The sequence below is a fragment of the Pelophylax lessonae genome (assembly GCF_965119305.1).
Source record: "Pelophylax lessonae genome assembly, chromosome: 11".
Taxonomy (NCBI): domain Eukaryota; kingdom Metazoa; phylum Chordata; class Amphibia; order Anura; family Ranidae; genus Pelophylax; species Pelophylax lessonae.
Genome location: NC_138778.1, coordinates 89,664,650 through 89,689,919, shown reverse-complemented (window position 1 = coordinate 89,689,919; position 25,270 = coordinate 89,664,650). Strand labels below are relative to the sequence as shown.

The 25,270-nt window shown below is 44.5% G+C and overlaps 1 protein-coding gene across 1 annotated transcript in view; it reads right to left on the bottom strand.

Annotated features, from left to right (window-relative positions):
* Nucleotides 1-24,353, bottom strand: part of CDK12 (cyclin dependent kinase 12) — a 265,108-nt gene extending 240,755 nt beyond the window's left edge. The window contains exons 1-2 of the mRNA XM_082271762.1: nt 23,299-24,353; nt 15,465-16,343 (exon numbers count right to left, since the gene is read on the bottom strand). Coding sequence (XP_082127888.1) covers nt 15,465-16,343; nt 23,299-24,317 — 1,898 coding nt within the window. The 5' untranslated portion in view covers nt 24,318-24,353. The remainder of the gene's footprint in view (nt 1-15,464; nt 16,344-23,298) is intronic.
* Between the last annotated feature and the right edge of the window lie 917 nt (nt 24,354-25,270).

Below are 25,270 nucleotides of genomic sequence, written 5' to 3'. Positions count from 1 at the left end.
ACCAAACATAGATAGCAGAAAACAAATTGGCCAAAAATTTTAAAAAAAAATTTGATTTTTTACATTTTTGTGAAAAATATTGTTGTTTTTTCAAAATGAACGCTCTTTTTTTGTTTATAGCGCAAAAAGTAAAAATCGCACAGGTGATCAAATACCACCAAAAGAAAGCTCTGTTCGTGGGGAAAAAAAGGACTTATTTCGTTTGGGTATGGCGTCGCACGACCGCGCAATTGTCAGTTTAAGTCGCACAGCGCCGGATCGCAAAAAGTGGCCAAGACGTAAAACAGCAAAATCCTCTAGTGGTAAAGTGGTTAACCAGGGTTCCATCTGAGTTCACCAGGGGTGCCGTAGCATCCTGACTGAAAAACACTGCCGAGTGCGGAAGCCAAATGTGATTTTAAAAGTGAAAGTCAGCCAAGGCACCTGGATCCGCCAGGTACAGTGAATCTGCTTTTTTTTTTTTTTTTTAAAGGCTTCATGGTTTTGTGTGCGTGTATATGAAGGTTTGTTTATATGCATGTGTGTAGAGCTGCACGATTAATCGTAACAGAATCGAGATCGCGATTCAATCCCCCTGACGATCTTTTAACATGACACTTGCTCCATTCTTTACATAGCTATGAGGGAGCAGCTGTCAATAAAAAAAAAAAAAAAAAAAAAGCCTCCTGCAAAAGCCTATCAGCATTAGTCTCCCACTGAACTGTAAACAAATGATTACATTGTATCTTTTCTTTCCCTCTGCCAGAGGAAGGAAGTTTAACCTCTTAAAGACTAAACCTTTTTCCTACACTTGTTGCTTGCAAGTTAAATCAGTTTATTTTTCCTAGAAAAGTAGTTCGAACCCCCAAACATTTATATTTTTTTTTTTTTAGCAGAGACCCTGCAGAATAAAATGGTGATTGTTGTAAATTTTTATGTCACACTGTATTTGCGCAGCAGTCTTTCAAACGCAATTAATACACTTTAATGAATAAAAAAAATAAAACAAAACCGTTAAGTTATCCCAATTTTTTTTATAATGTAAAAGATGTTACACAGAGAATCGTGAGAGAATCGTGATCTTTATTCCAAGCAAAAAAATCCTGATTCTCATTTTGGCCAGAATCGTGCAGCTCAACATGTGTGCATTTCACTTTTAACCCCAACCCCTAAAGTATGTATATGTTGCCTCCTCACTGTCTGTTTTAACCCCCTTAATGCCAAACCACCCTGCCACAACTGCATGCAATACACGCAGATTCAAGGCAGCTGCAGAGAGGCCACATTCACTTGAATGAGTTGCGTTCAGCAGGTGCTAGTGCCACCAAATGCAACAGGAAGTATAAATTTTTACTGCAGCTTGGCATGGGTACAATCCTGGCCACTGTCTCTGCAACTAAAGAGTAGTCGGGGAGGGGTGGTGTTAAAATTACAGCTCAACTGTGTGGTTTTTACTGTCCCCTCCTCAACCTCAAGTGTGGGGTGCCTCAAGACTGAAAATACTGTTAAAGGCTGATAAAAGGTTAAGGAATACTATGCTAGGTGGCCGCAGTGAAACTATTCATTGAGGAAAAACAAACCTTGGCCCTCAGAGGTCTGGCCTGCCATGTATGTGTTTATAAGTCAGACAATGAGACTGAGTTACTTAAGGAATGTAGGCTGTCATTTTTTAAAGTGTATATTTACTCACTATATTAAAAGTAAATAAGTTGATGAATGTTTTCTTTAAATGACTAATCATGTGCAAGGAACTTAGCTCAGGGACCACTCACTTAAAGTGAACAGTCAAGTAACTTCCACTGACTTCATCCCCGCATTCAATAGAATGGTAAGATTTTTACATTAGCAGCCACTATATTGTTAGATGGCATAGCAAAAGGTATGGATCACTTTTGGTAAATACATTAGAAAACAGACTCTCAAGCAAGTGCCTATGATAACACACCAGTTGATTAACCACTTCAAGACGAGGCCTTTTTCTGACATTTGTTTCTTATCAGTATTTTGCTAGAAAATTACTAGAACCCCCAAACATTACATATATTTTTTTTTTTTACCTGAGACCCTAGAGAATAAAATGGCGATCGTTGCAATATTTTATGTCACACTGTATATTAGCACAGCGGTCTTGCAAACGCAATTTTTTTGGGAAAAAATACATTTTAATAAAAACAACAACGTAAACTGAGCCCAATTTCTTTGTATAATGTGAATGTTATGCAGAGCAAATAGATACCCAACATGACATGCTTTAAAATTGCGTACGATTGTGGAATGCCGGCAAACTATGGTACTTAAAAATCTCCATTGGCGACGCTTTAAAACATTTTTACAGGTTACCTGTTCAGAGTTACAGAGGTCTTGAGCTAGAATTATTGCTCTCACTCACAATCCTGGCGATACCTCACATGTGGTGTGAACAGTTTACATTTGCAGGCACAACTTATGAATGTGCTCACTTATGCACAAAGGCAGAGGGATAGGGAGCCTTTACATTTTTTGTGACAGTAATAGGCAGTGACCTGCAAGCTTTATTGAGGGATTTGGGGGTCCAATAAGACAATACAAGGTCTTCATTTAAATGGAAACCAGAGACGACCTTAGGCAGGAAGGGAGCATCACTGTGTCTGTGAACCACCTGGTAAGGTGAATGACAAGACCGACACCCTGCGTGCAGAAGTAATAGCCACCAAAAAGGCTACCTTCTGTGACAGAGTAAGCAGAGGAACCTTACAAATATTTTCCAAAGGCAGTTTCTGAAGAACTGACAGCACCAAATTGAGGTCCCATGGAGGTAACGGAGACCTTACTGGGGGAGCCAGGAGGTGAACCCCCTGAACAAAGGTGTGAACCAAGGAATTCGTAGCCACCGGAAAAGAACAGGAGGAGACTCACACCAAGTGATGTATGCCCTCCAGACTAGATGGCAGATGTTACTAGAATTAGATTTCCTAGCTTTAACAGCATAGCAATCACCAATTCAGACACCCCTCTATCCTTCAACAGCTTTCAATAGCCAGGCTGTTAAAGCCAGCTACTGTAAAGCAGGATGGAAGAACAGATCTTCTAACAGATCTTCCACGAGAGGGAGTCTTCATGGGACATCGGCGACCAACCGTACTAGGTCTGGGTACTAAAACCTGCGAGGCCAGTCCGGAGCCACTAGGATGACCGAAATCCCTTCTGCCTCGATTCTTCGAAGAAGTCTTGGCAGAAGAGTTTGCGGAGGAAATGTGTACATCAGACGATACTGAAGAAGCCACCAGAGCGTCTGTAGCACTGGCCAGAGGATCCAGAAACCTTGCTACGAACCTTTGCACCTTCCTGTTGAGACTAGAGGCCAACAGGTCAAAATCGGGAGTCCCCCCCCCCCCCAATGGCGACACAGTAGATGAAACACCTCCTGGTGGAGAGACCATTCTTCCTGCCGACTGAGGTGGTCCGCCTGCCAATTTTCCACCCCTGGAATATGCACAGCAGAGATGGCCGGAACCAAACATTCTGCCCACCTTAGAATGCCAGCTACTTCCCGGGCCGCTAGGGCACTTCTGGTGCCCCCTTGATGATTTACTCATGCCATGGCCTTGGCATTGGCCGATTGGATCTGTCCATTGGGTCAGGCAGAGCCTGATCCCCCAAATTTCCAGAATATTAAATCGTCAGGCTGGACTCCCAGAGCTCATTGCGTACCCAAGACCTCTCCCCACTCGGACAGGCTGGCATCTGTGGTGACCACTGTCCAGTACAGGGGGAGAAAAGATTTTCCCTGTCGAAGCGCCACCATATCAGGGATCCCCTCTTACCCAGGCTTAGATTGTCTAGAGACTATGGGTTCATGTTCCATTTCGCCAGAATCTCCTTTCGTAGTGATCAGGTATGGAACCGCCTCGAAGGTGAAAACCATCAGACCCAGCACCTGCATGCAAGTCCTGGAAGATGATGGCCGGTTGGACAACAGAAGCAGTATCGCATCTGGCAGCTTCTGGAGTTTCACGTCTGGAAGAAAAACCCGGGCTGAGGCCGTATCCAGGGTCAGCCCGAGACAGTCCAGTTTGGTGGACAGGACCAGAACAAATTTTTGGAAACTCCGTTTCAATACGAAATCCTGCAAAGTTTGCACCAAAAATGTCCACACTGTCTTTCAAGGCATTCGGAGACTCTGCACGCAAAAGAGGGTCGTCCCAAGTACCCCAGTACCGCAATTCGCTTCTGCCTTAATAATGCTAACACTGGGGCCAAAGCTTTTCTGAATACCCGAGGAGGCGGGGCGAGAATAAAAGGTAACGCCACGAATTGATAGTGCTCCTCGCCCACGGCAAAGCAAAGGAAAAGCTGATGCCCGACATTTATTGGGATATTAAGGGAAGCGTCCTTGATATCGATAGAGGCCAGGAAATCCTCTTTATTAAGGGATGCCACCACTGTGCAATTGGACTCCATTTGAAATTTCTGAACTCGCACAAAGCAGTTCAAGGCCTTGAGGTCCAGGATTGGACGGACCTTGCCTTCCTTCCTGGGAACAGTAAATGGGTTTGAATAAAACCCCTGAAAGTGTTCAGATTCTGGAACCTGTACAATGACCCCCTGTGAAAGCAGGTCCTGTACCGCCCCCCAGAAGGTCTCGCAGGCGATCTGGTGACAAACACAGGTTGGAAGGGAAGAACCTTGCCAGAGGTAAGAACAGAAACTCGATTTTGTAACCGGACCAAACCAACTCGTGGACCCATTTGTCTTGAATCAATGAGGTCCACGTATATGGAAAGAAGCAAAGACGTCCCCCCACCCCAGATACGGGTGAGGGCGCCCCTTCAGGCAGAAGTGGGCTTGTCTGCGGTCCCGGAGGAACCCGCTCTCGATTTACCAGGCCAGGGCCTCTTGGAACCCGCTGCGGGGTTACAGGGGCGAATTTTGATGGCTGGTCTTTGGATCCTGAAGAACGAAAGGACTGCTTATGGGCCAAGAAGAAAAGGCCACGTTTGCCACGAGACTCTTTGCTCCTGGAAGTCTGTGGAAGCAGAGTACTCTTACCTCCAGTAAGACCTTTAATGATCTCTTCCATAGAAGCTCAAAACAAGCGGTCTCCCACAAAGGGGAGATTCATCAATACCTTCTTGGAAGCTTGGTCCGCAAAGCAAAATTGCAGCCATATTATGCGGCGGACAGTCACCGCTGTCAAGAACACCCTGCAGGCTAAAGGGGTCACATCCAGAAAGGCCTCACTGATATACAGCAACCCCTGGACCAACTGGTCTGCCAGCTCTTCCAAATCAGGAGGGGACTGTCCCCCCATCCAAATCCTGGTGCAAGAGCTTAGCCCATTCCGTTAAGGCAGGCCTCGACAAAACCCGGGCGCCAGGTCGCATTTGCGACTAGAATTAGCGACCTGGAGCCTAAGGTGCCCTGCAGAGGGTGTCCTGTCATTTTTGTACGGACTTCCGCGCACGGACTTCCGGGCCGTCCGAAAATTGAGGCCCCGGCTTTTCGGCCTACTTGAGATGAGAGGCTTCCAATGGGGAACTGGCGCCCTCTTGTGGTGGCCTGGAGTAATGACTGTTGTAATTACTGTTTCTTCACAATGCATTACCATCTCCCTGTCCAGTTAGTTACCTTTGACAGGGAGTGTGGTTATTTATTATTAATTCAATTTATTTTTTAAATGTAAAAACTAAATAATATTTTCTCTTTTTTTTTTTTTTTAATTATTAAAAAAATAAATATATAATTTTATTATTATAAAATTATTATTATTAAAAAAAATAAAAAAAAATTTATATTATATATATATATATATATATATATATATATATATATATATATATATATATATATATATATATATATATATATATATATATATAATCTTTTTGTTTTTTTTCCTCATCGCCATGCCACAGCCGAAGGCCCCTTTCGCACGGGCTGTCTGATCAGGTCCGCCTGTCAGTTTTTCAGGCAGACCTGATCGGACCCTTCATTCTCCTCTATGGAGCAGTAATCTGCCGCCATCTGATCCTGTCCGCCAAAAGCAGACGGATGGTGGTTCTATTTTCTATCCATCCCGTGGATCAGATCAGATGGCATCGGATGGAAAGAGACAGACAGTCTGTTATCATCCAATTGCGCTAGAGGAGAGTGGGGTTCTAGTCGTATTTATGTGTAAATTTAGTATTCGTTTTATTAAATAAAGCTTGGTTGTTAGTTTAAAAAAAAAAAAAAAACTGGCTCCTAACTTTTTTAGCTGGCTCCTAGATTTCAGGAAAATTTGTCAAGCCCTGCGTTAAGGTTTGGGAAACCAAGGTTATGGCAAAAAACGGTCGCAAAATAGCACCCAACATGGTAAAAAGGTTACGGACCAGAGATTCAGCTCTCTTGTCAGTGCTCACAGGAACCAAATTGATTGTAGTTCCCACAGGAACAGAAAAAAATTCAGTTTAAAAGGGAAAAAATGCTAGGACCAGAGATCCCAGCAAAGAACTAGGTCCTTACACCATACTACGCAGAAAAAAGAAAAAATTACAAGCTATAGCAGAAGTGGGAGTATACCCCCTGGGTCTGCTCTATAGGCGTAGTCAAACGTTTTTCCACCTAGTGTCCTACTCCTGTAGGGGGCAGCAAAAAACGCAAGAGTCAAGATGATATGGTGCTCTGTCCGTCAGTAAACTAAAAAGAAATTTGCGTTTAATAGTTTCAAATTTTTAAAACGGGCGCCTTTAAGACCCCAGTAAACAAGGTCGCTTCCGGGTTGCTACATCCGAGACATGGTTAAAGCCGATTCTAGCTTTGTGCCGGTCTCCGGCCAGCCAGCTTGTGCCAGCTGGTCGCTCAGGCCTTCAGGTGGGACGGGAGAGCCAGAGTGAGCGGCGTAAAGCGGCGGGAGGGGTCATCCCCTCCCGCTGCTTGAAATAACAGCTGAGCAGCTGCTTAGCCACCATGACCCCAGTACAACCGCTTGAAGATAAATTATGTACAGGTAGGTGATTTTGTTCAAGTGGTTAAGCTTCAATGCAATAATACATACATACTAATACATCTAACATTGAAATATAGCACTCAGTTCCAAGTACTGCAAAATATGTTAAAGTGGAGCTCCACCCGTTTGTGTTTATTAAAAAGTCAGCAGCTACAGTAAGGCTTACCTATAGGTACTGTAAATATCTCCTAAACTTGCACCGTTTAGGAGATATTTATATTGCATGCACTCTGAAGAAATGGCCGCCCAAGCCTTTTATTCAGAGCCCTGTGCCGATACAAACATCGCTATTATGAGATGCATACTAGCATAGTAAGCATTTACTTTGCAGGGAAAAAAATAAAAAATAACCAGTAAGAGTTTACTTCCTCTTTAAAGTGGAAGTTACACTTTTGGGTGGAACTCTGCTTTAAAAAATAAGTTTACCTTTGCAGGCAGAAATCCATTTTTCATAATAACTAGAAGCCGTTTCTAAATGTCTTTTCTGCCCAAGCCATCCCAATGTGCTTACAGTACCTTGAAAAACTATTCATACATTGATATGTTACAACAAAAAATGTAAATGTGTTTTATTGGGATTTTATGTGATAGAACACCACAAAGTGGTACATAATTGTGAAGTTAACCGCTTGCCGACTGCGCACAGTATATTTACTGCGGCAGTCGGCCCCGGCCAGGCAGAGTGACGTAGGTCTACGTCGCTCGCCTGTCACTCCTTCCAGAGCCAATAGCGGGCGGGCGCGCGCCCGCCGAGGCGCGCGCCCGCCTCGGCTCGTTCACGGAGGAGTGCGGGAGTGTGACTGGCGGACCCGATGTCCGCCGGTCACACTACGATCGCCGCTACAGCGGGAGAAAGACAGAGCGGCTTGTGTAAACAAGCCACCTGTCAGTTCTCCCTGTGTAAAAGTGAAGATCAAACAGTTCTACTATGTAGAACTGTTGATCTTTGTTTTTACACTAGTAGACCTGTCCCTACACAGTTAGAATCACGCCCCTAGGACACACTTAACCCCTCCCTGTCCAATACTGTTAACCCCTTCCCTGCCAGTGTCATTTTTGCAGTAACAGTGCATATATATAGCACTGATTACTGCAGTAATGTCACTGGTACCCCCAAAAGTGTCAAAAATGTCAGTCAAGGGTCCGATCTGTCCGCCGCAATGTCGCAGTACCGCAAAAAAAATCGCAGATCGCCGCCATTACTCGTTAAAAAAAAAACACCAAAAATGACAAAAATCTTTCCCTTTGTTAGTAAACGCGATAACTTTTGCACAAACCAATCAAAATACGCTTTTTGCGATTTTTTTTACCAAACATAGGTAGCGTAAAACAAATTGGCCGAAAATTTTAAAAAATTTTGATTTTTACATTTTTTTTTGGGGGAATTTCATATAAAAAAAAGTGAAAAATATTGTTGTTTTTGCAAAAATTACGCTCTTTTTTTGTTTATAGCGCGTGATCAAAAAATCGCACAGGTGATCAAATACCACCAAAAGAAAGCTCTGTTTGTGGGAAAAAAAGGACGTGAAATTCGTTTAGGTACAGCGTCGCACGACCGCGCGATTGTCCGTTAAAGTCACGCAGTAAAAAAATCGCAAAATAACCCCTGGTCTTTTAGCAGGAAAATCCTCCGGTGGTAAAGTGGTTAAAGGAAAACGATAAAGAGTTTAAAACTTTTTACAAATAAATATCTGAAAAGTGGAAAAGTGTGGCGTGTATTTGTATTCAGTCCCCTTTACTCTGACACCCTTAACGAAAATCTATTAAAACCAATTGCCTTCTGAAGTCAACTAATTAGTAAATAGAGTCCACCGGTGTGTAATTTAATTAATCTCAGTATAAATACAGCTGTTTGTTGAAGCTCACAGAGGTTTGATAGAGAACCTCAGTGAACAAACATCATGAAGGCCAAGGAACACACACCACACAGGTCAGGGATAAAGTTGTGAAGAGGTTTAAAGCAGGGTTCAGATAAAAAAAAAAAAAAAAAAAAAAAAGGATATACCGGTACATATATACAAATATACACACACAGTATCTCACAAAAGTGAGTACACCCCTCACATTTTTGTAAAGTTTTCAAGGTTTTCAAGTGACAACACTGAAGAAATTACACTTTGCTACAATGTAAAGTAGTTAGTGTACAGCTTGTATAACAATGTACATTTGCTGTCCCCTCAAAATAACTCACAGCTATTAATGTCTAAACAGCTGGTAACAAAAGTGAGTACACCCCTAAGGGAAAATGTCGAAATTGGGCACAATTAACCAATTTTCCCTCCCCAGTGTCATGTGACTCAATAGTGCCACAAGGTCTCAGGTGTGAATGGGGAGAAGGTGTGTTAAATTTGGCGTTATCGCTCTCACTCTCTCATACTGGTCACCGGAAGTTCAACATGGCACCTCATGGCAATGAACTCTCCGAGGACCTGAAAAAAAGAATTGTTGCTCAACATAAAGATGGCCTAGGCTATAAGAAGTTTGCCAAGACCCTGAAACTGAGCGGCAGCACGGTGGCCAAGACCATACAGCAGTTGAACAGGACAGGTTCCACTCAGAACAGGCCTTACCATGGTAGACCAAAGAAATTGAGTGCACATGCTCAGCGTCATATCCAGAGGTTGTCTTTGGAAAACAGACGAATAAAGTGCTGCCAGCTATTACTGCAGAGGTTGAAGGGGTGGGGGGGTCAGCCTGTCAGTGCTCAGACCATACACTGCATTAAATTGGTCTGCATGGCTGTCGCCCCAGAAGGAAGCTTCTTCTAAAGAGGATACACGAGAAAGCCCGCAAACCGCTTGCTGAAGACAAGAAGACTAAGAACATGGATTACTGGACCATGTCCTGTGATCTGATGAGACCAATATAAACTTATTTGGCTCAGATGGTGTCAAGCATGTGTGGCGGCAACCAGATAAGCAGTACAAAGACAAGTGTGTCTTGCCTACAGTCAAGCATAGTGGTGGGAGGGTCATTGTCTGGGGCTGCATGAGTGCTGCCGGGACTGCGGCACTACATTTCTTTGATGGAAACATGAATGTTAACATCTACTGTGACATTCTGAAGCAGAGCATGATGATACCGGCCCCAAACACACCTCGAGGATGACCACTGTCTGAGGGTAAAGGTGATGGACTGATCGACCAGGCATGTCTCTAGACATAAACCCTATTGAGCATCTGTGGGGCATCCTTAAACAAAAGGTGGAGGACCGTAAGGTCTTTAACATCCACCAGCTCCGTGATGTCATGATGGAGGAGTGGAAGAGGACTCCAGTGGCAACCTGTGAAGCTCTGGTGAACTCCATGCCCAAGAGGGTTAGGGCAGTGCTGGAAAACAATGGTGGCCACACAAAGTATTGACACTTTGGGCCCAGTTTTAACATTTTCACTTAGTGGTGTACTCACTTTTGTTGCCAGTGGTTTAGACATGAATGAGTGAAAAGCAAAAAATATTGCGCTAACCATAAAAAAGCTGCTACACCAAACAACTGACAAGAAAATTGTGAATAGCAAAATGTGGAAAAAAGTGCAGCGCTAATAAATACTAGCAATATAAACGTGTATATATATAAACCAAGAAAGGTAAATACAAATAAATAGCAAAATGAATAAAAGTGAACATCAAATCAACAGTCCCATATGTGAAGTGAAAAAAACAGTCCACAACGGTGATAATTGAAGTGCTCACTGGATCCCAACACCAACAAGATATAGAGATATATTGTGCTCACCAGAACGATAGGACTCAAAATGCCATATAGCATATGAGTCAAATCAGCTTGTTGTACAATGGATGGATAATCCGAAAGGGATGACTGAGGTCACTGATGTTGAGGTGAAGAGGTAATAGCAGATATGAACCGTCACACCAGAGAGGCTCTCACTCCGTCAGATGGCCAGAAAGGAACCAAAAAACAAGGGAGCACAAAATAGTGTAACACTGCTAAAATTTTAATTAAATAAAAATACACCAAATTGCACTTACAAACATCTCGTGGTAAAGAGCGTATACAGATGCAAAGGTAGGCTGTCAGCAGCGTGGCCTTGACGCGTTTCAGCATAAATGCTTTTTTCAAAAGATAGTGCCAGGGACTGGCACTATCTTTTGAAAAAAGCATTTATGCTGAAACGCGTCAAGGCCACGCTGCTGACAGCCTACCTTTGCATCTGTATACGCTCTTTACCACGAGATGTTTGTAAGTGCAATTTGGTGTATTTTTATTTAATTAAAATTTTAGCAGTGTTACACTATTTTGTGCTCCCTTGTTTTTTGGTTCCTTTCTGGCCATCTGACGGAGTGAGAGCCTCTCTGGTGTGACGGTTCATATCTGCTATTACCTCTTCACCTCAACATCAGTGACCTCAGTCATCCCTTTCGGATTATCCATCCATTGTACAACAAGCTGATTTGACTCATATGCTATATGGCATTTTGAGTCCTATCGTTCTGGTGAGCACAATATATCTCTATATCTTGTTGGTGTTGGGATCCAGTGAGCACTTCAATTATCACCGTTGTGGACTGTTTTTTTCACTTCACATATGGGACTGTTGATTTGATGTTCACTTTTATTCATTTTGCTATTTATTTGTATTTACCTTTCTTGGTTTATATATATACACGTTTATATTGCTAGTATTTATTAGCGCTGCACTTTTTTCCACGTTTAGACATGAATGGCTGTGTGCTGAGTTTTTTTGAGGGGACAGCAAATTTACACTGTTATACAAGCTGTACACTCTGAACTTTACATTGTAGCAAAGTGTCATTTGTTCAGCGTTGTCACATGAAAATATATCATTAAGTATTTACAAAAACGTGAGGGGTGTACTAGTGTACTCACCTTTGTTAGATACTATAATATATATATATATATATATATATATATATATATACACACACATTATATATATATATATATATATATATATACAGGGTTCGACAAACCCCGGTCGCCAGGTCGCCATGGCGACCAGAAACCGCGTCCTGGCTCCTAATTTGCCGCCAGCCCACTCTCTGCAACTCCTGACTGACTGCCCGGACACGCAGCTCAGAGTGTCAGGCAGCTGATGCTTTGCTCTCCCCCTCTCTGGTCTCCGTGCAGTAATCTGAAGTCCGGCTGTGAGTAATGTGAGAGGGGAGGGGGCTGGCCTCCTCTCCTCTGCCAGAGCAAGGTCCGGTGTAGCATGAAGATCGGTATCCTGTGAGAATGGCTGCTCTGAGTTCTCTTCTGCTGCCCGTAGCTTCCTTATCAGGCTTGCCTTCCTCCCCCCAGAGCCCACAGCAGGAGTTCAGACCTTGGAGAAGGGTGAGGAGGAGGGGGACCCGGCAGCCTGTGTGGCCTTTACCTGACCTAGCAGGCAGACTGTCAGTCACTACTGTGAGGGAGGGGGGGGGGGAGGGTTCTGGTGGAGGATAGAGAACGGGGGCTTCCTGTGTGTGTGTGTGTGTGTTCTGTGTCCACACTGAGCCGCTGTTCTAATAGTGCAAAGTTGTTTAAGGTGTGCTGTGAGGTGGAGGAGGGGAGATGAGGCAAGGCATGCTTTAAAATTATCTTTTTATGTCCTCTGATAAAGCCCTGTGTATTATCCACAATCACCACAGGGGGACACACATGCAGGAAGTAGCTGCAAAGAGGCAACAGAAGATCAGCAGCGCTGGGATACTTCTTTCATCCTTTTCGGTGTTTTATTTAAAATGTCACAAAGGCTTTATTTAGATGTGCAGTTGGGTGGTAAAAATGTGCTGTAAAGACATGTTTTTGCCACCCACCAACAGCCACCCTTAAGCTACAATAGGCAGCAGATGAGGGTATTTTACATGCCGCAGTCATGATGCATTCGCATAAAAAGTAGTTTCCCCTATAATAGGTTTTTAATGTCATTCTTTCTGGCCAGCCCATAACCTTGACATAATGCGTTACATTGGAGTTATTGACTGACCGCTCTGCTGTAAGTTAGTTAGGGGGCGCAAATTACTTGCCCTGACAACCCACGCTACAAAAAAAAACTGGCTCCTAACTTTTTTAGCTGGCTCCTAGATTCATAGCAAATTTGTCGACCCCTGTATATATATATATATATATATATATATATATATATATATATATATATATATATATATATATATATATATATATATATATATATATATGAACATCTCACGGAACACAACTGCAAACCTAACAAGACATAGCCGTCCACCTACACTGACAGGCCAGGCAAGGAAAGCATTATTTAGAGAAGCAGCCAAGAGGCCCATGGTAACCCTGAAGGAGCTGCAGAGATCCACAGCTAAGGTGGGAGAATCGGTCCACAGGACAACTGTTAGTCATGCACTCCACAAATCTGGCCTTTATGGAAGAGTCGCAAGAAGAAAGCCATTGTTGAAAGAAAGGCATAAGCAGTCCCATTTGCATTTTGCAAGAAGCCATGTGGGGGGACACAGCAAACATGGAAGAAGGTGCTCTGCTCAGATTAGACCAAAATTGAACTTTTAGGCCTAAAAGCAAAATGCTATGTGTGACGAAATACGAACACTGCAAATCACTCTGAGTACACTGCTGGTAGCATCATGTGGTGGAGTTGCTTTTCTTCAGCATGAACAAGGAAGCTGGTCAGAGTTGATGGGAAGATGGATGAGCTAAATACAGGGCAATCAAAAGCCCCGTACACACGTACCGATTGTCGGCCGTAAATATTCGGCCGGTGACCAATCGGCCGATTGTAGGCTTGTTAGTATGATGCTTCCGACAGCGCATTTTCGGCCGAACAGAATCTGTTGTGCAGGCATTAAAATTTTTGTTGGCCAACACCAGAACGGCCGATTGTTCACCAGTCAGTACAGATTTCGGCCGACAGACAGCAGATTAGCAAGACTGGGCATGCTCAGAAAAGAAAAAAGACAAGGAAAGTTAGTCATATGACATCACTTCTGCAGTCGGCTGTTGTTGGCCGACAAAATTCGTGTGCAGTCTTTTGCAGTTTTCAACAGACACAACAGCACCGGACAAAAGACGGCCGATCGTTCGGCCGACGATCGGTACGTGTGTACGGGGCTTTAGACTCAAACCTGTTTGAGTCTGCAAAAAACTTGAAACTGGGGCAGAGGTTCACCTTCCTGCAGGACAACCCTAAACATACAGCCAGAGCTACAATGGAATGGTTTAGATCAATGGATATTCATGTGTTAGAATGGCCCAGTTAAAGTCAAGACCTAAATACAATAGAGAACCTGTGGCAAGACTTGAAAATTGCTGTTCACAGACACTCTCCATCCAATCTGACAGAGCTTGAGCTATTTTGCATATGGATAAAAAATTACACGCCCATTGATGTGAAATGCTGGTAGAGACATACCCAAAAAGACTTGCAGCTCTATTTGCAGCAAAAGGTGGCTCTACAAAGTATTGACTTAACTTAACTTGGACTTAATACAAATGCATGCCATACTTTTCAAAAAATGTGTTCAAAATGTTGAAAACCATTTATCATTTTCCTTCCACTTCGTGTTGGTCTATCACTTTATAAAACTCTGGTCCGACCGCATCTGGAGTATTCTGTCCAGTTCTGGTCGCCAGTCCTCAGGAGGAATGTGTTGGAGCTGGAGAGAGTCCAGAGAAGGGCAACTAAACTAATTAGGGGATTGGAGGACCTTGACTATGAAGAGCGTCTACAATCGCTCAATTTATTCTCCCTGGAGAAGAGACGTCTGAGGGGGGGACATGATAGCAATTTATAAATATCTTAATGGGGATCCCAGCTTAGAAAAAAAGCTGTTCATACGAAGGGATTGCATGAGGACTCGGGGGCATACAATGCGATTAGAGGAGAAGCGTTTTAACCTCAGGCAACGTGGGGGGTTCTTTACTGTTAGGGCTACAAGATTGTGGAATTCTCTACCACAAGAGGTGGTTTCTGCGGGTAGTATGGTGGCTTTCAAAAGACTCTTAGACTTACATCTCAAGGATCAGAACATTCAGGGGTATGTGAGATGATTACAGCCACACACACCTACACAAGTTGAACTGGATGGACTATTGTCTTTATTCAACCTCACCTACTATGTAACATAAAACAAAATAAAATAAATTTGCATTTTTGGTTTGAACATGAAAAAGTGGAAAATTTCAAGGTGTTTGAATGAATACTTTAAGCCACTGTATTGTTCCTTTACTCACCTTTACTACTTCTCATAAGAATTTACCCCATACAAAGATTTTTGCCTAAAGCATATCTTCTATGCTCAGGAGTTTGTCATGCTCCTTATAGTAGAATGCCCCAATTTCAATCTAGTCCCGCTTCATCCAGGTTAGGAAAGTCAGTTTGTGATCAAAGGTAGCAAAAACCACTGAGCAAATTTATATGTCCTAATATAAAAGCATTCATATAAGAAATCCTAACCTGCAAACTACCTTGAACGAGGCTTAACAACTAGCACTAGAGAGCAGCTTAGTTCACTAACACACAATCTTGTAGCTGTTAAAAGCAAAACATTACAAAATCCAGGTACTAACCTCTCCATATCATCTTCTCCAGGCAGTAATGGTGGCAGGGGCAAATTAGGAAGTGTTGAAGTTTTCATATGTGGGATAGCAAGATTAACAGCTGGAACTGGCTTAGTGGAAGAGATAGCTGGAGGCTGTGTGTTTGCCTGAGTGGATACTGTTGAAGAACGTGTATGGGTGGAGGATGGTACTGAGGCAGCCACGGTGATAGGAACAGCAAGGGTTGTCGAAGTGGGAGTAGGTGGCAGAGGAGGTGGGGGTTGTACAGGAACAGCTGGTGAAGGAGGAAGAGGAGGAAGTGGAGGAGTTTGGGGAGGTGGAGAGGAAGCAGGTAAAGGCGGTTGAGGGGACTGCACAGGAGGCAAAGGAGGTGGTATATCTTTTTCGCTCTCTTTGTCGGTCACTGTCTCCGTTGGGGTCAAGGTCTCCTCTTTGACAATAGAAGCTTTACCATCCTTAACTCCTGATTGTTTCACATCCTTCACTGGTAAAGGTAGCTTCTTCTCATTCTCCTCAGACTTGACAGAACTAGATAATACCTTTGTATCTACATTTGTTGCCACTGACAGTTCTGTATCAGAGACAGACTTGTCCACTTTAAGATTTTTGTTTGCCTTTTTGACATCCAATGTTGGGAGCCCTCTTCCATCTCCAATCTCTTTTTTTATCACTGGACCTCCTTTAGAGTCTCTACCAGCTGCCGCAGCAGCTAGTGCCCGCTCTTTTTTCTTTCGGCTCAGTTCAGCACCCAAACTGGAGTTCAATGGCAAGCGGGCAGGTGAAATACTGGAATGGCGACTTTGGGACTGAGACTTTTGTTTTTTACTACGAGACGAGGAGGATTTTCTTGAGTAGATAGGACTGCGGCTTCGGGATTTGGCAGATTTCCTATATAAACAGAGAACATAATTAAAACTCATCAAAACCAAAATAAAATAGAAATTAAACATGTAAAAGGGTGTTTAAAGTTTACCCCTTACAGTGATTGTAAACCTTTATTTTTAAATATAATACATACCTGCTCTGTACAATGGTTTCACAGAGTAGCCCCGAACCTCCTCTTTTCAGGTCCCCCGTCAGCGCTCCTGGCTCCTCCCCGCCAAATGCACCCACCAAAGCAAGCCGCTTGCTATGGAGGCACTTGTGTGGGCTCGCTCCCAAGCCACCTCAGTGTGTTCATTGTCACACGAGAAATGTCTCGGCACCACCCCCAGCTCTCTCCCCACTGGCTGAGGATGGACAGAGCAAAGAGAGCGGCTGCTCGTGCACATAACATGATCGAGATTAAGCTCAGGTAAGTATAAGAGTGGGCAGTGGGGGTAGCATCACTACGCATTGAGAGAACACATTAGGGTAGGGGAAAAAAAAAAAAACGGTTCTTTATACGAGGCTGAACAAAGTTAAACAAGCTACATGGGCAAGAGTTATACAAATATGAAGTATTCATATGGTGATTAATATTAGGGGTCGACCAATATCATTCTTTCAGGGCCGATACCAGGTGCCGATATTTTGTACATTTCACGTTTTGAAAAATCACCACAATTTTCTACATAAATCTGGTATAAACTGAACAGCTTAATGTTTATTAAAATGGGTGCGTGGGTAGCAGGCACCCTGCTGCGGGGGGGGGGGGGCGATTGGGAGTGGCTGGCAGGCACCCTGCTGTGGGGGCGGGGGGGAATATCTGGCTGGCTGGTAGGCACCATGCTGCGGGGGGGGGGGGGGGGAGTGGCTGGCTGGCAGGCACCCCGCTGCAGGGGAGTGGCTGGCTGGCAGGCACCCCGCTGCGGGGAGTGGCTGGATGGTAGGTACCCCGCTTCGGGGAGTGGCTGGCTGGCAGGCACCCCGCTGCGGGGGAGTGGCTGGCTGGCAGGCACCCCGCTGCGGGGGAGTGGCTGGCTGGCGGGCAGGCACCATGCTGCGGGGGAGTGGCTGGCTGGCGGGCAGGCACCCTGCTGCGGGGGAGTGGCTGGCTGGCGGGCAGGCACCCTGCTGCGGGGGAGTGGCTGGCTGGCGGGCAGGCACCCTGCTGCGGGGGAGTGGCTGGCTGGCGGGCAGGCACCCTGCTGCGGGGGAGTGGCTGGCTGGCTGGCAGGCACCCCTTTGTTTTCTTTAGTGGCAGGGCCAAAGAGGGAGAAGTGCAGCTGTAATTCGGCCCTGCCGCTAAAGTAAACCAAGGAGTGGCATCACTGGGTTACATCACTGAGTGACCCAGCACCCTTATGATGTCACTTGCTGTATGTTGCGCAATAAGGGGGTGGGGTCACTTTGTTTACTTTAACAGCGGAGAGAACTGGCAATTTAATTCGGCGCTGGGAAGCGATTGATGCGGTACGGTTTGGCAGGTGGCATTTCCTTTTTTAAATAAAGGACTAGTCAAAAACTGTGTTGTATATATACACTAGTCATTTCTTTGTGGATGAGTAGGGGTACCATGTACCCCATACACATTTACTTGGGGGGGCAGGATCTGAGTTGTGGGGTAGAGGCCCTTTTCCTCAAGTACCACCCCCACCCCACACTATGCAAGTTTGGATAAGTATATAGTATGGATTTGGGGGGGGGCTTACTCCACTTTTTGGGTGACGTGTACCCCAAAATCCATATCAGACCAGGTAGTTAGGACACCAGCTGGGTGGCAGCTCCTTTAAAAAAAAAAAAAAAAAGCACAACCTGAAGGGACACGGACATAAAAGGTATGATCACCCGTTCGCCCACATGAATGCACTGCAGTCTTTTTATCTGTCAATGGATGGATTAAAAACAGACCAATTAAAAACCCATCTGAAAGGGGGCCTAACTTTTTCTTTACAGGTATATTTTACACCTGCTACCAGTAGTCAATTTGAAAAAAAGGAAGGGGCCCTGGCACTTTGAGCAGACCATGCATTTTCTACTACCAAGTGACTCTGAGAACAAACCTATAATAAATGATCTAGGTAAGCTAGCAGTCTAGCTTACAGATAACACCTGTGCACACCAGAGTGAGAGAAAGAACTCTAGCACCATCATGAACAGTAAACTCTAAACCTGATAGGCTGTAAAAGCTTTTAAAGGGGAGTAGAACACAAAATAAGGGGAAATCGCTTTAATGGAGCCGAAGATGGCAGTAAAATCCATGATCGAATCCAACAGATATGTAGCCCACCTGCTAAAGTAAGGAGCACATGCAGCAGGCTGACAACACTGCTGCTCATCATAAGGCAATGGCTTAGGCTGTAGATGGTGCAAATCTTAGGCAGTTCAGCAGGAACCAACCGAGATTCGAACTGTGTATGGACAGGCTGAATGTACCAAGTTTATCGATCGATCAACTTGCGTACAACCAGCCTGCTGGATTTACTTGCGGTTCTCCCAGCAGGGACAGCTTCCCCCTATTGGGAGGTATTCCCCAGTCAGCACTGTCTGTGTTGATTGGGGAATTGTGCGAATTTCACACCATCTATGGCCTGCCTTAACATTGTTACTTGCATAATTTCCAGGTAATAAACTTTACGAAACAGAACAAAAAAAAAAAAAAAAACTGTATACAGTGAGACATGATGCCAAACACTGAAAAATAGGTATAATAAATCACTTTAACCACTTGCCGACCGACTATATACGGTGGCGGTCAGCCCCTCCTAGGCAAAGTGACGTACCGGTACGTCACTAGCCTGGGAGCAAATAGGGGGCGAGCGCGTGCCGCCGGAGGCGCGCTCCCGCCCCCGCTCGTACCCGAAGAAGCCGACACGTGTGACCGGCGGACCCGATGTCGGGTAGAGAGGGAGAAAGACAGGCGGCTAATGTAAAAGCCGCCTGTCACTCTCCCCTGTGTAAAAGCACTGATCACTCGGTCCTGCTATGTAGGACCGTTGGATCTGTGCTGTTACACACAAAGCCACATCCAATCACAGTAAGAAACTCACCCCTAGGGACACACTTAACCCCTCCCTCTCCAATAAAGTTAACCCCTTCCCTCCCAGTGTCATTTTTACAGTAACAGTGCAAAAGGAAAGCACTGATTACTGTAGTAATGTCACTGGTAACTCCAAAAGTGTCAAAAAAAAAAAAAAAAAAAAAAAAAAAAAAAAAAAAAAAAAAAAAATCGCAGATCGCCGCCATTACTCGTTAAAAAAATAAAAATGACAAAAATCTCTCCCTTAGTAAACGTAATACCTTTTGCGCAAACCAATCAAAATACGCTTTTTGCGATTTTTTTTTTTACAAATCATATGTAGCAGAAAACAAATTGGCCTAAAATGTTAAAAAATTGAGATTTTTACATTTTTGGGGGGGGGGGGGAAATTTCATATAAAAAAAAGTGAAAAATATTGTTATTTTTGCAAAATTTACACTTTTTTTGTTTATAGCGCATAATCAAAAAAAAAAAAAACCCACAAGTGATCAAATACCACCAAAAGAAAGCTCTGTTTGTGGGGAAAAAAGGACGTCAATTTCATTTGGGTACAGCGTCTCACGACCACGCAATTGTCCCTTAAATTCGCGCAGTGCGGAATCGCAAAATAGGCCCTGGTCAGGAAGGGGGTAAAATCTTCCGGGGCTTAAGTGGTTAAAGCGCATGCAGCGCCAAAACTTATTTTTGATTCAGAAAAGACTAGCAACAAATTATAACCCCCGTCAAGTTTTTATTTTCGCCTGTGTCTCTGCTCAGTAGATTCACCCTCTCTAGTTTTTCAGACTACTGCCACCAAGGGAGAGGGCTCAGAATGTTACATAGTTCTTCTGCTGTTTGAAGAGGAGTGTGTTCCTTTCCACCAATCAACTCTCAAACACTAACTGCAGCCTTTTTGCCCCCTCCTCTGTGCTCCTGACAGGTTAGGAAACATCTTTAACACGATCTGCCCTTTTAAAGGGGTGTAGAGGGCAGAAGACTAAAGATAAACAAATAAAACCTATCTCTGCATTCTGAAAGATCTGAGAAGTTTTTCAAACTGACACCATTGACAAAGGTGTTTGTTTTAATGCCAGCACACACAGCTCTCATTTGTGCCCGCATGAATGCGACATACCTGGCTATGAGAGAATATATGACTCCTTTCCCTGATTTTCACATGGCAGTGCTCAAATGTTGCTGCACAAAATGCACTAAAGCAGGGAAAGAGCCCTTAGAACTAAGTAAGCTCCAAGTCATAAATTTGCAGTTTACAAATGCCTACTTTTTCTTCTTACCATAGGAAACTGGAGTGAAAAGAAGCCAAGTGGAACTTTGAGGGCAAGGGTTTAATGCAAAAGAGAAATACAATTTTTTCTTCTGCATTAAAGTTTTTGTTTTTTTTTACCTCCCTGTACTCTGGGCTGTTTGCCTGCAGTGTTCAGTATACAATTTTGGTAATGCCGAGATGAATGAACTCGGGATAATGAACGCACAGTACTGACATCTACTTCAAGCCAATGAAAAAGTGCGAAGATTGGTACCTAGAAGCGGACTGGCCAAGGTGGTCAGTGGTAGGTGGGGAGCTCCGGGACACTGCAGCTCTGGAGAGAAGGGATGTACAGTTGTACTTCCCTACAGGCCTACTGCAGAATGACTTCTGCAAGGTGGTTTATATAACCTGAATGGGCGTCATAGGATTGCCACTCTGCCTGCCTTATCCTGCTGGACTTCTGTGGTGTGGTGTATCTCTCTCCCCGATCTTGGTAAAAAGCATATGAAGTAGGCTCTTTACCACGTGATCAGCTGTGACCAAAGTGGTAACCATGAAGTGCCGGTAATCGGCTTTCCTTGGTTCGCACTGACAAGGCGCAAGCAGAGGAGAGCCGATTGGCAGTTTTGACAGGAGGGGGGGGGGGGTCTACACTGATAATCAGCGTATTGATTATTAGCACAGTCCCCATCAGAGGTGTCCATCAGAGTTATCTGGGCCTAGGAGATGCCGATAAGTGCCAATCAATAATGCCTTTCAGTGCCTATCATATATGCCAATCAGTGTCCATTAATAATGCCTGGCAGTGCCTCCCCATCAGTGCTGCCTATCAGTGCCATCTATTAGTGCCGCATCTTAGTGACTTCTCACCCATGCCACCTCATCAGTGAAGGAAAAAGAAAATTGTATAACAGAAATGAAGAAAAATCTTTTTAAAAAATTTCGGTATTTTTTAATTTTTTTTGCAAAAAATAAAAAACTCAGTAGTGAATAAATATCACCAAAAGAAAAGTTCCATTATGGCGCTTTTCCACTGCATGGAACCGAACGGTTCGGCACGCTTTTGTGCTTTTCCACTGCTGGTACCGCATGGTACGGTGTAGGAACGGTACGGTACAGTACGGCGGCACTTTTCCACTACATGGAACCGAACAATACGGCATGGCTCTGAAAAAAACAGTACCTACTCGATTGTGGTTCCAACAGGTACCAAACTGGTACCATATCCCACAATCCTTTGCATGTAGCCACTACTAGCCACTGATTGGTCAGAGAATCCCACCCACCCGTTGTTATCCCACCCATTTAACTTTAGTACTACTTTAGTGGAAAAGCAAACCATACCGTACCAAACCGTTCCAACACCGTACCATGCGGTACCAGCAGTGGAAAAGCAAACCGGGCCAAGCAGAACCGAGTAGAGCCGAGCCGGTACTTGCAGTGGAAAAGTGCCAATAGTAGGGGGAAAAAAAAATAAAAAATGTAATTTGGGTACAGCATTGCATGACCGCGCAATTGTCAAAGTGTGACAGCGCTGAAAGCTGAAAATTGGTCTGGGCAGGAAGAAGATGAAAGTGCCCAGTATTGAAGTGGTTAAAGTGGAGTTCCACCCATTTTAGTGACTTTAGATGTATGTAATCCCCTTTAAAACGACTTTTACCAATGGAAACTTTTTTTTTTTTTGCTAGTAAATACCTGATTTTCTGCTTTATTTATCCTCTTCTCACTTCCGGGTCTGGTCGGCGATCACATCATTCGGCAATTCGCAGTGTGTGCTGGGATGTATTTCAGGGCATGAAATCTCGCAGTATTACACAGGAGAGGAGCTGTACTGCGTGCTCTGCCCCGCCTCCTCTCAGTGAGCTTATGTATTGTATTGAGGCCCTGCTCCGCCCCGCCTCCTCTCAGTGAGCGAGGACTGAAAGCATTATATCCTCACTGAGAGGAGGCGGGGCGGAGCACGGCCTCAATACAATACATACAGTACAGCTCACAGAGGCGGCGGGGCAGAGCACGCAGTACAGCTCATCTCCTGTGTAATACTGCAAGATTTCATGCCCTGAAATGCATCCCAGCACACACTGCGAATCGCCGAATGACGTGATCGGTGGCCGGACCCGGAAGTGAGAAGAGGAAAAATAAAGCAGAAAATAAGGTATTTACTAGCAAAAAAAAATCTTTCCATTGGTAAAAGTCGTTTTAAAGGGGATTACATACATCTATGTAATCCAATTTATTAAAAATGGGTGGAACTCCACTTTAAGTAAAGAGAAATTTGGGGAAGGGAGACTTGCATTAAAGTTAACTTATTTTTCCCTGCAGGGACAAAACAGGCTTTTTTTAAGTATATAAATATAAAACAAACATAGCAAATAATGTAAGAGCCGGTTCACACTGGGGCGACTTGTCAGGCGACCTGGTCGCCTGACAAGTCGCCTGCCATAGATTAGCACAGGACCCGTTCTAATAGGAGCGACACAAGTCGCTCCAACTTAGAAAAAGGGTCCTGAGCTTCTTTGGGGCGACCTGGAGCGACCTGCATTGACTTCAATGACATGAAGTCCGTGCTGGCCGCTCCGAGGTCGCGGTGCAAGCTGCGCACCACGATTACACAGGTCGCCCCAGCAAGTCGGGTCACGCCTGTGTGAACCGGCTCTAAACCTAAATGTTAAATAAAAAAAATAAATAAATACCTGGGCACTGGACTCCGACTCACTGAGCGCTTGGAAACAAAAGGACTACTAGACCGTCTACGCACATAGGGGCTTGGAGATCGCCCACTGTAGGAGCCACTTCCCCTGTCATAGCTTGAGGATCTCCTTCTGTACGGACTCACTGAGCGCTGTCTCCGGCTGTATGGGCTGGGGGAGCGAGCATTGCTCTGGTAGGCTGAAGGTTCTTTGTAGCTAGGACTTTCAAGATTTTTCTTGTAAGCCTCAATATAGTTGGAAGAAACATGTGAACGTTGTGGACTTCCATCATAGTCAAGCCCACCTGAGGCATCAGAATAGCTATCTTCTTGTCTTGGACTGGTTCCATACTTCCTTCGTGGACTACGTCCTTTTCTTTTAGGACTATCTGAGGTTTTATAACGTTTGGAGGAGTCTCTTTTGCGGTGGCTTTTGCTGCGGTCCTTGTGACCAGACTTAAGCTCCCTCTCCCGCCGCGATTTTTCTCGATGCACTTTAGCTGTCCGAACCTCCTTGTTGCTACTTCTTGAACTGCGGTTATGATCCTCTTGTTCCTCAGCCACCCTTTTGGTTGCGCTGGACGTCCTCTCTTTGGAGCTTTGTAATTTGCTCACAGCCACTTCCTGACTTTTTTCTGGTTTACGCTCTTTTTCCAACTGCTTGCTTTTAAACGTTTCTTTAATCCGTTTATGCTGATGTCGATGCTTTGATCTATGTGCCTTATCACTTTTTTCAGCCCCCCTACGCTCATCGTTTTCTCGTTTCTCCGCTTTGGTTGGAACATCATCAGAGAAAGTATCCGAGTCTGAGCTTATATCGTCATATTCCACGAGCTTTAGCGTGCTAGGTGCCACTGGCTCGGATGTAAGAGGCGAGTCTCTGAGATGCTTGGCCTTATGTCGCTTGTGTTTAGAACTGGGCCTCGGCCGCTCTTTATTATTGCTGCTGCCACTGCTCTGCGGCATGTTAGACGTAGATCCACCGCTGTCCTTTTTGTTCCCATGCCGCGCTGGGTTTGGCATTCCTTTGCGGAGAACAAAAAAAGGGAAGGGGGGGGGGAGGGGAAGGGTATTCCCCCTACGAAAAAAAAAGAAAATCTGGGAGAAATCGTGTGCAAAATATTCCAAGTAGAAAAATTACAAGCAAAAAAAAAAAAAAAATTGTCCTTCTCACCCTGGTTTTTCTAACATCTACAAAAATGTCTGACTCCTCTCACTGACAGAGGTAGTATGGTGCCAGCGTAGATAAAAGGGAACGACGCTAGCCTCCCTCCATATAAATCTTCTGTGGAACAGCAGAAATTTGCTTTTTAAAAACAGCTATAATATATATTTTTTATTGACCGATTTGAGGGTTTTTTTTCGCCAAGTCTGCCTGCTGTACCTTGAATAAGTGACAATGCTTTACAGTTCCAAAGTATACTTTTTCTCTTCTGACCCCCCACTAAGCCTCCAATGAGGTTCCACAGAACTGTAAGTAATCAGGAAGCTCTAATATCCATCCAGCCTTCAGATTATACAGAGCCACTAGTGGTAATGAAGGTGGGCTGTGCTCTCCTCATACACAGGATGCTGCTGCAGGAAATATCCAACTCCATACAATGAGTAGGCGCAGAATGTCCCACAAGCTGTGCTGATGGACATGAAGGAGGATTCAGCTGAATGAAAGGCAATGATGTGAACGGCCTTTACACCACATACCACTCCAGCCAATGACCTCTCCTCGTGCCAGGAGAACTTGGTCTCTTCCCCTGACACACACACAGTATGACTTCAGGCCTCTCCTGTCCTGTCAGCACGGGGAGGCCTTTCCTTCCTCACTGCTAGACTGCTGCACTCTTCCTTACTCCAGGCTCCGTCCGCCCGACCACAACATTCAGCTATTCCAAGCGCAGGCTCCCGTCACCGGGAACGAACTTCAGCTAGAAATAATACGGTTCCACCGCGATAAGCGGCCGCCTTGCGTTACCACAGGC